This window comes from Megalopta genalis, chromosome 11 (assembly GCF_051020955.1).
Source record: "Megalopta genalis isolate 19385.01 chromosome 11, iyMegGena1_principal, whole genome shotgun sequence".
In the NCBI taxonomy this organism is placed as follows: domain Eukaryota; kingdom Metazoa; phylum Arthropoda; class Insecta; order Hymenoptera; family Halictidae; genus Megalopta; species Megalopta genalis.
This window is the reverse complement of record NC_135023.1, coordinates 7,323,667-7,338,361: the sequence shown is the minus strand read 5'-3', so window position 1 is coordinate 7,338,361 and position 14,695 is coordinate 7,323,667. Positions and strand designations below refer to the sequence as shown.

General features: G+C 57.0%; 1 protein-coding gene across 19 annotated transcripts in view; it reads right to left on the bottom strand.

The window, feature by feature from the left end:
* Eph (Eph receptor tyrosine kinase) overlaps positions 1-14,695 on the bottom strand; it is a 126,114-nt gene that overhangs the window by 40,679 nt on the left and 70,740 nt on the right. For 18 of the 19 annotated variants that reach the window (XM_033479733.2, XM_033479738.2, XM_033479748.2 and 15 more), the window contains exon 3: positions 13,005-13,084. In XM_033479733.2, the coding sequence (XP_033335624.1) occupies positions 13,005-13,084 (80 nt within the window). Of the gene's footprint in view, positions 1-13,004; positions 13,101-14,695 lie in introns of those variants that run through there. The other variant, XM_033479753.2, reaches the window with a different exon arrangement.

Here is a 14,695-nt window from a genome sequence, read left to right as displayed (position 1 = left end):
TTTTTCTCCCTTAATTAACGGATCCGCGGCGCCACTTTACGTCGATCCCGAATCCGGGCCCGAAAGCGGAACCTTGTTACTTTTAATAACGCCGACTTTCGGCTAATTAGGCGAGCTCGCGCTGATAACGCCGCCATTTATTCCCTGGTAAATACCGCGATTTTCTAATCGGCCGCCGGCCACGTCCACCGATAAATCTTCCCTGCGAGTTTGACAGCGGGGTGAGGCTATTTGTCCTTCTTTCCGTGTAAAAAAGGCGTGGTCCGTCCCTGGTCGGAGTGGATTAGGTGCTTCCAGAGATCTAACGGGGCCAGTGCAGGCACCGCGGTGAATTTCAATGTCGAGGAACCGATTATCGGCTCTAAGGACGCTGCATTTGTATTACCAAGATTTCGTTTTCCGAGTTTCTCAGCGAATTTTTCAATACCTTGTGTCAATAGTCACGCGAGGGTTAAGCAATCGTTACGTCGTATGTCCGTAATTTCTCGCCGATTTAATCCGGTTTCTACTTTATACACTGCCGACAGTGTTTTGCCGCGAATAAATAAATGAACAAACAAATTAAGCGTCCGGATTAATTTTTAACGGTGCCGACGAAGCGTAGCGACGATCACACGACACTTAAAACTGTGTCAAAGACGTACGCCGCCGCGGTCGAGTCGGGGTCGACGACTCGTGCTTCCAGCCCTCCCAATAATCATCGGCGACGGTGAATCGCGAGACGATCGGCGAACGATCGAGCTCCATCCATCACGAAATCCTTTGGGCCCCCTCGTCAAAGGGAAAGCGACGCTCGCGGTGCACACGTGACGAAGAGTTCGACGAGCCGTAGAAAGAAGAATAGCGAAGAGAGAGAGAGAGAGAGGAAGGAAGAAAGCGAGCAAGAGAGAGAGAAAGAGAGAGAGAGAGAGAGAGAGAGAGAGAGAAAGGCGGGAGGAGCACGTGTCGCGATGTAAATTCGTTGCGGCGAGTGGTCGTGATTTAAAAATTAAATCTTAATCGAGTGGAATTCGGCCCACACGCTCCGCAAAGAGGTCGATCTTGGAGCGAGCGAGCGAGCGAACGCACACTGTCCAACGGAGTAATAAACGGACGCGCGCGTGGATTAGTCTGGATAGGCCGTACATCGTGCGGTTCGTTCTCTTTCTTCTTCTTCTTCTTCTTCTTCTGCTTCTTATTCGTCTTCTTCTTGTTCCTCCTCCCACTGCCACCTCGCCCTTCTCTCCGTCTTCCTGACTCGACCGGCTGAAATATCTCAGCCAGTTAAAACGCTATCAGTTCTAATAAACGATCATTCGTCTGTTTCGTCCTCCCTGGTGTATCGTTAAATCCCGAACAACAGGCTCGAGGTGAGGACACGGGGGAACTGGCAGCCACCAGCGAGACAGAGAGAGAGAGAGAGAGAGAGAGAGAGAGAGAGAGAGAGACGGGGAAGGGAGGTCGAGCGAGAGGGCAAGGGGGAAAGGAGACGCGAGACGAGAGGAACCCTGACATCGTCTTCTTTTTTAACCTGCACCGTCACGCGGTACACGAAAGGGATCGACACCACTGATCCAGATGTCGAGATCGACCGAGATACGCTAGGGGCCGCGATGACGATGCCCCGATTCGATGTCACTTTCAATAAAAGATAACGCGACGGGTGCAAGCCGCCGCGCGAGTAACGAGCCCCGAATCTCTCCGCTCCAAATTTCTTCGGACGAACGCGAACCGACGTCGGCCCGCGCTTTGCGCCTCCTCGGCTCGGACGTCTCTCGGACAAGGTCATTCGCCTCGTCCGCGTGCGCGCAGAACAGATAATATTCAAATTCATCTCGCTCGGCCCGTGCGGAACGATCGTGTTAAGGATACAGATGTCGTAACAATCGCGAGCGAGGGTGGACATCGGGATCGACGGGCCATGTGCGGCAACGACGGCGCCTTTCTGTTGGGTCCTGCGATGGGGGTCTAGGCTCGGGGGAGGATTCAAAAAATTAACGACATCGGGCGAAGTCGTAAAGTTCCGAAAATCCTGCGCTGGGAAAAAAAAGAAGGGTCGTGAGAGGACGAGCCGGCGGAGCGACGGCGCGCGGGTGGAGGAGAGCGGTACACAGCGTGATTAATCCCGTGGAAACGGGCCGACGCTCGTGTGACCGATGGCGTGTCCCGGAGTAATCCACCTCTATTCTCTCATTCGGCTCCGGGGATTAATTCCCGGGGATTAGCATTAATTTCGTTCCATCCGAGGTCAGTCGGGTGTCTCCAGCCGGGAACGCGCGCGCTTCCTGGGACCGGCCGGCGAAAGCGAAAACGGAATTCGAAGGATGATTTCCCGGCTTTCCCGGTCGGCCGCGAGAAATTCGAGCTCCGATCGGGCCGGGTGGGAAGCCGGGTAGCGTTCCAGCCCGCCGGCGGGCCCGCCGCGCGCCGGCCGATCGAGCGAGTCGCCGCCGCGTGTCGTTGAACCTTTATTCTTCGCCGCGAACTAATTACCAGCCGGGAGTTTTCACGGCTCGAGCTTATTCGGAGGAGCGAGGGGGCCCAGGAAATTTACGGTCCGCAGCAAATTCCTCGAATTTACGATGTTCCGAGCGCGAAACGATGAGACGAAGGAGGATGGACCGCACCGCCGCCGGCCGGCGCGGAGCGGCGATTAAACGGGAAAGTTAACGAGCGGAACGTAGCCGTTGCCATTGCTGGGCCCTTCCTCGTTGACGGACGCCGAGCCGAGCAGTCCCTTTCCAGGGAAAAGCCGGCGAATTATCGGCCGGGACGGCGCGACACGAGAAGCGACTTCCTCGCGAGGACGCGCGAGAGACCGCGGGACCCTCGCGGACCCCGTCTTCTCCTCTTTCTTGCCGTGCGACGAGACCGGTACACGCTCGGCTAGTCACGAGGGACAGGATGAAATAAAGGACCGACGATGCAGATCACGCGACAACGATCCAATCCTGACCGAAGACGATCGAACGATCGTACATCTATCCAGCGTCTCGATAAAATGTCTCGGCTCATCGGCTCCGAGGAAGCCGGAGAGACCTGCGGGACCGAGGAGGGGAAGAGACAGGATCCTCGTCCTTGCCTGTCCGCCGAGGAATCTCCTCGCGTTCGACGCTTTCGTGTACATTAACCCGACGAGACCCGACGCTGCTTCGCCACCGCGGTTCCAAAATGCTCCTGGACAGCGCTTGTATTCGCCCATTCCAGATAATGTTCGACGATCGTAAAAGAGTCTTTTAAGAGATCGATTTGTTGTATACATTTTCCTGAATAATATAGACTCGAAAATACGTCCGAAAAACCACGTGTCTCTGAATCTTTTAAATTACGAGAGATCGTGCATCGAAGTAGCACACTATTTTTGATTCTTCCGTACCGAAAAGTTTGTAAACGTTCAAACAGACGCGCGCACAAATAAACCTGACAAATGCTACTGCAAAACGTGTTATAGTTTCTTCGCAAGATTCACAGAAAAACGCTATTTAGGCTAGAATACTCTCTCAAATAAAAGTAGCATCGCGAGCTCCGATGGTAGGATACGTTTCGCTACGCGAATTCAAAGTGTTCAGCATCTAGAGCCAGAGCTCGTCTCTTTTGAGTCTTTGACAGTGATGAGACTGCTTGGGAGCATCGATGGAAGTCGAGGATCAGAATCGCGGATAGATGTCGGCGGGAAATGGTGGCGTCTCTCTGTTCCCACAGTTCCTCTGCGAGCGGATCCTTGGGCAGAAGGCAGTGCACGCGCACGAGGTATCGGGCCGCGAAAGCCTGGAGAAAGGCGAAAAAGACGAGCGTTGCCGGGGGAAGCGGGAGAACGAAAAGAAGAGAGGGAGAGAGAGAGAAAGAGAGAGAGAGAGAGAGAGAGAGAGAGAGAGAGAGAGAGAGAAGAGCGAGTCGCCTGTACCTGCCGCCGCGCCGCGGAAGGCCTTAACGACGCAATCACCGGATAGCTCCGCCGTGATAAAAATCCCTGGGCGAAACGACGCCGGGCCACAAATCAGCAAACAGATGCGTAAGCGCGACTCCTGGGTCAGGCCTGGTTACGAGCATCGATCCAGCTCCGGTAACGACCGCGCTCGTCGACGATTTGGGACGAGCTTCGCGTCCCAGGACACGCTCGTAATTGCGTATAACCCATCCACGAGGCAAGGGTGGCAAGAGAAAAGGGGGGACGCAGCGGGGGGAGGGAGAGAGGACAGAGAGGACTCCTCCACCTCCTCCTTCTCGGCCCCGTCGTCCACTAGCTTTCTTCCACGATTCGCTTCTTTTCCTTTTAATCGTGTTACTTGGTAGTTTTGCTGTCGCATAATCGTATTTGCACGAAGCCCCGAGCGCCGAGCCAGCCTTTAATCACCCCGGCGTTTGCATTAAAAGCAGGGAAACACGATGTTTACCCACGTCTCTAATTATCTCGCGTCTTTCCAGGAATCGTGTTCTATTCCCCGGGACGAAACAGCCTCGTCCGGCCTCGTCGTCCTTCCTTTTCTTTTTTTTCTTTTCTTACCAGCCGTTCTCAGGCCCGCGGACGCGAATCGCGAACGCCGCGCGGCGGCGCGGGCAGGATCGTTTCGCGGGACCGGCGCGATAACGTCGACGCGTGCCAGTTTCGCTCTCGCGGGTCTCGCTTGCGAAACTTCCTCTCGGGCCCGATCCCGCGATTTCGTCCGCTCCGCCGTCCGCGAAGAGTTTTCTGACCCCCACCGAGATCGTGCGCGCCTCGCGCAACAATCGCCGCTCCGATTTTTATCGTCGCTGGAACGCTCCGCCACCGAGCCACGACGAATTAAAAAATTCGCAGCCACCGCCACGAATTAATCGGCCTTCCGTGTTACCGCGCCGCTCCTCCCGGATTTCGTTTCGGTGTGCACGGGACCGTACGGGTGCACCGTCTCTGTTTCGGGATCGCTCGCAGCGGAACCGCGCGAATCGAATTCGCGGGAACGTCGATTCGGTCGCGAAGACACGCGAGAACCGTGCCCTGTAATTCGAAGAGGTCAGGAGGGGACGCGCGGATCGGGAGGGCCACGGGCATGCTTATCGATCGGAGGCCGCCGCGGTTTCTTTCGGTTCCGCGGGACTCCGATGAGAAATCTGTAATCGATACTTTCGGTTCGACGTCCGTGAACGCCGGATCGCTCGCTCGCTCGCGCGAGCGCGAACGCGCGCATATATGGGAGCGTCTCGTTCGCGTTTGCACAGGGTGGTCCGGCGCCGCGAGGGGCCCCGTCGACATTTTACGAGCCGAAAACACATGTACGTTCCGCAATTCGAGAACTCGGCGGGCCGCGAGAGGCCGAGTTTTACCGTTTCCTGGACACGGCGGAGCCGTGGCCCCGGGCTCCGGGCTCTCGATTAATTCCGCCGAACGCCAATAACTCGCTCGCTTAATTTCACCCGGGGTTCCACGGCGTTCCGTTTTTCTGGCTGACGCGGGAGGAGGGAGAGAGAGAGAGAGAGAGAGAGAGAGAGAGAGGACCCGCCGCGGTGGCGTACGATTACCCGGGATTTTGCATAATGCGTCCGTGCCGCACGATAAAGAAAACGGAGGACAGCCGGATCGCCGAGAGTCGAACAAGGAGAAGCGGCTGACTCACGCGGTACCTGGAAGAAACGGAAACTCGATTACGGTACCGAGAACCCGATCGGTCGCTATTGGCGAATGGCGCGCGCGTGGTTTATCCTCCCTCGACCGATAAAGGCAGCCACGATCGCGATAAAGGGGAGCCAAAACGGGAGACGGTATCGGAAGAGCAGCGAGACGTCTCGCCGCGGAGACAAGTGCTTCTCGAATTTCCGTCTCCGTGAACCGATAAATCGTGTCCGGCGGAGGAAGCAAAAAAAAAAGAAGAGAACGGTCGGAGACACGTTCGTTCTGTTAATCGTCGCTCGCGACGATAATTTCGGGCCCGCGGATCCGTTGCTCGTTTCTCGATAACGAGCTCCACGAACGATCGATCTCTTTCTCGGCTCGTGACATCGCGCGGCCGCTCTTGCGGATCGACTGACCCTTTTTCCTCGCGTTTTACGTAAGCGGACGGGGGAAAATAAATCATCCACTTATCGGGCTAATAAATATTTAGCTAATAGCCGGCTAGTTATTCTAGACACACCCCTACCCCGTTCAAGAAGGTAACCCGATATTTATTATTGCCGCCTGGCGCCCCGAAACGTTCACAGCTGTACGATTATCGCGTGGAGCTCCACCACCCGTGTACGACGTTGCCCGGCCAGAGAGACACACGCGCGCGTCTCCACCCTCCTACTTATGTAGTCTTTTTACGAGCCGAGGGTAATTACTTAGGCGGGCCGGGCTATCTCCATAAAATCGACCTACGACCGATATCAATTTTCCGGCGGCCGATACCGGAGTCGAGAGGTCGGAATAGAGAGAACTACTCCACCGAGTCGGCACAGTGTGCGCGGCGCACACGGGTTCCCTTCGCTCGCGTGGAAAGTCTACGATATCTCCGTCGGCGGCTCGTCACGCCGCCGGGTAATTAATCCGGCACGACATCGCCCTATCGATCCCGCCCGTGAAAGACACTGCCCTTCGAGCGGCCGTTTCCATGCGGGAGGTGTTGAAAATCTGGCGACGGGAACGAACGAGCCGGTCGGAGGACGCCAATAAAACTCCCCTCGTAAATCGACATCTTTTGCTTGGAAGAGAATTTCGGTCCTAACGAGCCTTTTATTTATGTCGTTTCTCGGATCGGGCCTATCCTTCGGGGCGTTTAGGGCCCCGGCGTTGCCCGCGCTGCTCCGTGAGAACGCGGACACGCCTCGATCTTAATTACCTCGAGGAATGCGCGCATAGAAGACGAAGAAGAAGCAGCAGAAAACCATCGCTTTTGGGAATAAGATATCGGGAAAGAATTCGCGATCGTCGAAGATCTGGGAGCTGGGCGCGGTGGCAATACGGGTCGGAACAGACCCAGAGCTGGCTCGCGGAGGCCAGACGAGATTGGCGGCTGACTCACTGGTTCGAAAATTCGCGAGAGAGGCCGCCGAACGAGCGGCCGCTACCGGTATGCAAAGCGTGAGCGAGCAAAGTGGTCGAGGAGGGAGCGCGAGCGCGAACGCGAGGCGCTGGCTGGAGCGAGGAGAAAGCTTGTCGTCGGGGCAAAGTGTTTTCTCGCGGTCGCGTCGCATCGGCTCGCATTCCGGGAAGACGATCCTTGACGAGCGAAAGCCCCCGAAGACGCGGTTACCCGAGTCACATATCACCACGTGACGTCCTCAGAATTTCGCATCCGAGGAGCGCATTTAGATGCAGATACGCCCGCGGACGCGGACGCGGAGACGCGGTTAAAAAGACCAGAGCCTCGGGTTGCACCGGCGGGGAAGACGACGCGGACTACGAAGAGGACTCCGGGCCGAAGAGAGGGTGGTGGCGAAGGCGAAGGGGACCTCTGGCGAAAAAGAGAAATAGTCGACGCGACGCGACGAGTCGTTCCGGCGGCAGCTGAACGGAGGAGGACGAGGACCAGCGGGATGAAGATGAAGGAAACGCGAGATGAAACGGTCAGATAGAGGCTCGAGTGGCACGTGCGAGCGGAGCAGACCTTTTCGCCGGAGCTGCGGACACGATCGCTGCCGTTTCATCGGCTCCGAGATGAACTTCTCTGGCCCGACACCACGATGGACACGGCGGATCGGCCAGCGATACACAGAGGATCCTCTTTCGGAAGCCAAATTTCTGTCGGACTTTTCTCTTTTTCACACTCGGTCGGCTCGCGAGAGAGAGAGAGAGAGGGAGAGAGAGAGAGATAGAGAGAGAGAGGAGGATAGAGACGGAGAAAGAGAAAGAGAGCTCTCGGTTATCGCTCCGAGTTACCGTTACCCTCGCAGCTAGTAGTTCTCGTTTTCTGGATGCTCCTCTCGTTCGTGCTCCCTCACCCTCTCTCTCTCCCTCGCGTTCTCTCCGGCCGTCGAGCAAAGTCTCCAGAACCAAATATGCCTTTGCAGACAACGCTCTCGTGTCGCCGGACACGTGGACGACACGGCGTCCGATGGCAATCGACGACTCTTTGTGTTACACTCGTTCCACGGATCGGATCCTCGAGTACACGAGCCCGAAACTAGGACGAAAAGCTTGTAGCCGGGCCCGTCGATGCATACGAATGTCCTTCTGGTCGTTCCCGAGACGGGAAATGATTTAAATATCCCGTCGGACGGGTCAATCTCGGCGACCCGTTCCATCGGGCACCGTCCGTGGAGATAAATCGCTTCGCGTACCCGTTTCTGACTATTACCGTGACGTTTCCACGGTGTTCTACGGTGGATCGGATGTCCTCGGTTCCCCGGGTCTCCTCGGGACCACGGTTTAAGCGTATCGGGCCGGCGCATACCGTCGATAATTTACGCTTAACGAGGCATCGAGCATAAAGTACACGGCGAACGGTACGACCGGTGTTTCCCAAAATTGTCCCGTCATTGTTTATTGGACTTTCTAAACGTTCGTCGGCCCTCACCTACGCGCGACGGTTACACGACACCGGGAAACGAGCCGCGCCGAGGAGCCGACGATAAATTTATTCCACGGGGAAAGATCGGGAGATCTGGCTCGGAGGATCGACGGACGTGGATCCCAAGGTTCGATTCTCTTCCGAATGAAATTCCAGAAAATTACCGTTCCCGCCACACGGTTGGGAAACATCTGGGCTCCTTCTTCTCCGCTCTGTCGTTCTCTTCGCGCGCGCATCCGCTCCGCCAGTGGTCCACGTCGGACCCGGAGAGGAAACCTACGCGCGCGACGAGCCTGCTAATAACCGAGCCAGGGAGCAAGAGGTTCCCCTGGTCGTCGAAGATGGAAATGAGGCGAACGTGGAGGACCGGGAAGGACGCGACGCTGCGTCCGTCTCTCGATCGAGTCACTCGGAAACTCGAGCATTCTCAATTAATTCAAGCGCGACTCCACCTCTCCTTCCGGCATTCTTTTTTCTCTCCTTGCTGTTTCGCTTAAAGTCCTCGCGGTCCCGATCCGTGGCCTCGAGGACCAGGGACAGGTCCTGCGAACCAGATTAGTGGCACACCGGGAGCGAGCCGATCGAACTTTGGCAGAGGAAGCAAGAAAGAGAGAAAGAGGGAGATGGATAGATAGACAGAGGGAGAGAAAGAGAGAGAGAGAGACCGAGCTGGTATCTTCGAGATCCCTTTATATGCGAGTTTCGAGGCTCACCAGGAACGCCATCAAAGCGCCGTCTCGCTTCGCCACGCACGCCAACCCTTTTCCCCATCAGGTTGTTCAAATACTCCGAGCTAATTCTGTTTGGGCTGTTTGTTCTGACGCTGTTCGCCCTACGGTCTTGTATATTAATAACCCCCGCACCCCGCGCCGGCACTCATTGCGCGGAAACCTTGGCCTCCGATCGGGGAACCAGAGTGATTAGAACCGCCTAAGAATACCGGCAAACACCGAGCCAACCCTTTTCCCGGTACCACTACTCGCCCTCCGCGCCGATTTAATTAACCGTCGGCCGAGGTTTTCAGGACTCGAAAGTCGACGGAACATCCCTTCGAGCTTCCACTAACGGTAGAAAACATTCGAGCGTTGCTCCATCGATCACGATCTTCCTCCAATCTTCGAGAACTCCTTCCGAGAGCTTGCCGACTAAAAAACGTCCGAGCTAAGTGGACAGGTGGTTGTCCGGTGAAAAAAAATTTGTCGCGCGGGGGTGGCCTAATCTCGCGAAAGGGACGGCGGCGCCGGTCGATCGGCTGCGGGGTAGATACGCGGCAGCGTCGTTAATCCCCGTCGGAGAAAACTGATTAGGCCGACTTAGGGGCCTCTTTCCCGAAAGCCTCTCCCCCCGATCTATCTCGCATTCTGTTCGCGCGACTCCCCTTGGAAAAACCGTCGTTGGAAGCGGATCAAGGAGCTGCTGGCCGACTTTAAGAGGATTCCCGTCCTTCGCGGGATTTTTCCTCGAGCCGAGGAAACGGAGAGAAGACGTTCCGAGGCGACGCGACCCGACGGATTCCTGCGGAAGATGGAACGCGAGCGCGGAGGTTAATTCCACGCTCGCGTGGACGACGAACGGGCTCTCTCTCGTTCTGCGGTGGATCTCACTGTCGCTGGATCGAGCTCTCGGAGATCGATACGGTCTCTAAGGTCGAGGATCGATGGAATCCGAAGAGGAGCGGAGGGACCAAGAGAAAGAGGGGGAGAGGAAGAAAGATAGAGAGAGCGCGCGCGCGCTTCGTAGAATCGCTGGGTGTTCTCGCGGGTAATCGCGAACGCAAGAAAGCGGCGGATAATCGCGAATAATAATACGTCTGGCGATTAAGCTCGCTCGTAGACTACTTCGTAAATATTAAAAGCAGTCGGCCAGGAAATCGTTCGGCGGAACGACCGTTAATTATTTACGGAGTCCGGTTGCACGGGAGAAGTCCGAGTCCGAGCTTCCAATCGCGATGACGTTCGGCTCGAGTCATCCGGCTCGATCGCGATGAGCTAAGACCCCGAGGAATTCGAAGGGGTAGCCTCTCTTTACCGGCCGGATCGATTACTTTCTGTTTCCGAAGGATGATCGGTGGACGGAACGCGCGCGCGGCTCGGAGAGCTCGTCCATCGAATCGACGCTCTGGCCTCGTTAGGTGTCCGCCAGAAGAAACGAAGGCTGACGGGTCCGGGAACCCACGGGGACCCGCGGAGGGACGCGGGGGGGAACAGCGCAGAGAACGGAGCAGAGCCAACGAAAAGTTCCCCGGGTCAGCACAGCATTCGGGAGCCCGCAAACCGTGCGGAGGTCCTTGAGACAACACGCGCCCGGACGAAACCACGAGCACATATTTGGACGTTCCACTTCCGTTTCTCGTGCCGCGCGCGAGTAGATATAGACAGAGGAGGTGCGAAGTGAGCTCGAGTACTCGAGGACGAGAGCAGCGGCAGCACACCGGGCCCCGGTTTCCTCGTCTGGTTTCACGGGAAAAATATCGAGCTCCCGTGCGCGCATGGCATACCGGCCCCCTTTTCCATCCGGGGGAAACCGAGGACGTTTAGCAGCTAGAAAAATCAACAGCAGCCTCAAAGAACCTTTTCAAACGGAGCGTTACGCTGCCCGATTAGCGGCACCGCACTAACGATCGACGCCGAAAGCCAACCGGGGAGAAAGACGCGTCCGATATCCTTTCGGCCCGATCTCGTCCAATTTCACTTCTTTTTCTCTTTTTTTTTCCTCCCCCTCGTCGAATCGAGCGCGAAGCAACGAGGTCGATTCCGGACGCCAGCATCCGAGCAGGTGGAACCGGCCTCGTTCGACCTCTTCGGGAATACAAAGGGTTACGGTTGTGCGCGCGTTCGATGCACGCGCAACCGACTCGGTCTTCTTCCGTCTAATTCAACTAGTTTCATCGATTTTTCTTTGGGATCGGGCTCCGTGCTCGAGCAATCAGGCTTTTTCATTTCTTAATTTTGAATTGTTTTTGCTTCGGCGTAAAAAGGAGGATATTGTATGCCTCGAGCACCTCGCCAAAAAAAAACAAATAACTAATTAATTCTTTTTACGAGCGGTTCGAAGATGCCTTCGGCTGAATTTTACAAGATCCTCGAGATGCCTGCAATTTTTTGCAGGCATCGCTCGAAGGTCAGTGTCGGAAGTATCTCTCCGGCATGGTGGCCGTGCAACGAGGCTGTTGGCAGCGTGCAAGCAAGCTTTAATTACCGTAAGTCTTTGAATCTCGCGACACAACCGGGATACCAGTGTTTATCGTCGATTATCGATGTTCGTCGGGCTCGATCGTAAAATCTCTAACGCGTTTGATGCAGGTAAGTGGACGAGTCACGAGCATCGGTTGGAAAGGTGGCCGGTGGTCAATGTTCGAGGCTCCTCGAACGGTCCCGGCCGACGCGTAAAGCGGTTCAGACAGTTTATCAGCGTGCATCGTGTGCCGAAGCCGAGATATCCGAGGTTCGACACCCACGTAGGGTCGCAGGAGGAGTCGTCGGGTTGGGAGTGAAATTTTCAGCGGCGCTGGTCAACACGCGCTCGCACACAGACCATCCGGCGGCCGTATTATACATGCGCGCAGGAAACTATACGTCCTACGACGTTTAAATAAACGCATCCTCTCTCTCGCTCCGTTCGCTCCTCTCCTCCCTATCCGGCGGCCGTCTCTCTAATTTGTCCGTTCAAACAAAAAGCAATTTGTTACCCAGCGGACTGACTCTTGGTCCGACGGTGCGCGAGACGAGAGACCAGGGCGAGAGAAAGAGAGAGACAGAGAGAGCGAGAGAGAGAGAGAGAGAGAGAGAGGAGAGAGGAGAGATAGAAGACAGAAAGAGAGAGTGAAAGAGGAACATCGAGAGGCGAGAGGAAGACGGAAAGAGCAAAAGAGCAGGAACGCGCGCGCATTCGAGAGAGAAAGCAGAGTCCGAGGGAGCGAGAGGTGCCGGCTGGTCGGTGGTGAAGGAGGTGGTGGTGGTAGTGGAGGAGGAGGAGGAGGAGGTAGTGGCTGATTTAAACCTGTCTGGCGGCCCGCTGCGCGCTTAACAACTGAAAAACAAACATGGCGCCGAGAGAGCGCACCGGCCAGCGGGAGCCCACGTATGCCGCGCGCACCGAGACCATAAAGTGCTTCTGGTACCCCCGGAACCCGCTGTTCTCGCTCTACCGGGTCCATTTTGTCCCCTTCGGACAGCACCGGTCGAGAGTCGGGGCCTCGGGGCCCCGGGACTTCGGACCCCGGGGCTCCTCCGGGGCCCCGAGGCCCCGGGACAACGAGATTTTTCCCACCACCCGAAAAGGTGTCGGCGACTCTTGCCATTCTTTTTCCCCCCCGCGAGAAGAGCTTTCACGGCACCGTACCGACACACGAACACCACCGTGCGCGAGCTCTCGAGCTCTTTGCGCTCCAACCGCTCCGGAGACCACCTTGAATTCCCCGCACGAGCCGGGGCTCGGCTACTTCCGACGCGTTCCCGAGACCCGATCGGCGAATCTCGCGCAATCCTCTTTACCGGGATCCCCAGACGATATCGAGCTAGCCTCTCTAACACGCTGCATCGAGTCGATTGCGATACTCACCCCTGGGGTGCTCACTTGCGACCCGAACGGGTACTTTGTCCACTCGAGCTTCTCCTCCTGTGTCGTGTCCAAGAGTACAACTGCAACAAAAGACATAGGCCAAGTTAGACGGGAACGGTATCGCGCCGCGATAGAAACGTTGCCGCGGCTCGCTTCCATTCAAAACGCATCGCCGCCGCCGCCGCCTGCAGCTCGTTATTCACCCGTATCACAGTTCTTATTGCTCGGGACGAACCTCCGGACGCAATCGCGTTAAATTAATAATTTGCATTGATCGCGCTAAGCGGTTCGTTACACCCCCCGTGTATCTCTTTGTAGCAAGATGTACGGTTCTAATGACAGGAACCTTCGCGTATCATAAATGCATAAGCCGACGAGTGGAAACGGATGCGTTTTCCCGTCGCCGATGGGAGACGCGGGTCACGGGTGACCCAGAGCGGGTTGCGGCCGATCCGACCGGAAAGGAGAGGAGGACAAAAAGTCGGGAGGACGAATGCGGAGGCACGCGGCGGCCGATCGTCGGCGGTCAAGGTGATCCTCCGGTGCGCGGAAATCCTCTCGCCGAGCCGCGCCGGTGTATCGAGACGAGCGGGCGGCGTAGCGCCGGCAAAGATTTTACCGTAAAAAGTCAACGTTCCGAGGGGGATGAGGGAAACGACTCCCTCTCAAAATGGCGGATCCTCGAGACCGTGCTAAAACACCTTGCTTCTCGGCGGCTCTCGTTCTCGTCCTATACGAGAAGGGTGAGAAAGCCCTCGGCGGCGGAGGGGGCTCGGCTTGGGCTCGGCGGGGGCGGGTGGGGAAACCGGGGCGAAAGAGGGAAAGAGGGAGAAGAAGGGTCGGTCGCGTCGCGCGTATCGTTGCACACGCAGCACAGCCGGCAGGTTGTGCGTCGTGTCCTGCGACACGTTTGTAGTGGTGGTCGTATCGACCGGCTCTCGGTTCTCGGCTCTCGGCTGCTGCTGCTACAACCCACCCTCTTTCCCTCTTTCCCTCTGGCTCTCGGCTGATCGTCTCTCTCCGATCCACGGCTTTCACCCCGTTTCGGAATAGCTCGCCCTCTCCGTCCCTCCCTCTCGCTATCTATCTTCTCCTCTCGTTCCCTCCAGTTCCCACCAACTCGGCCGCTCAGCCCTCCCTCCTCGTCCCTCTTTATCGTCCCTCCTTGTTCCACGGTGTTCACCACCGCCGCGCCGCGCCGTGCCGCGCTATCGGTCCAACCCTCTTCACCGGCTCTCTCTCTCTCTCTCTCCCTCCCTCTCTCTCTCTCTCTAGCTCGCGGGCCTCTCTTTTCCACCCCCGCGACTTCAATGACCTCTCTGCTTTTCTACGCATCGGTCTTCCTTCGTTTCGCGCGACGATCTCCCTCCTCGACCCCCGTTCCTCTCGCTCGCTCCTCGCTTCCTCCGCCCCACTCTCCCTCGGGCTCTTTTCATCCCTTTCTGTTTTTCTCGATTACAGCGGCGTCGCGTCCTCGTCGCACGGTGTTCAGCAGTGCCACGCAGCTATCAGCCGCACCGCCCCCGACCGGCGCGAGCGTCGTCGTCGTCGTCGTCGTCGTCGTAGCCGTCGTCGACGTCGTCGATCCCTCCCCAGACTCCGGGTCCTTGAATTCCTAGACCAAAGTACCTCGGCCGACGCGGCGCGGCGGGTGCAGCACAGCGCCCACCCCTGCCGCCGCCGCGCCAGGC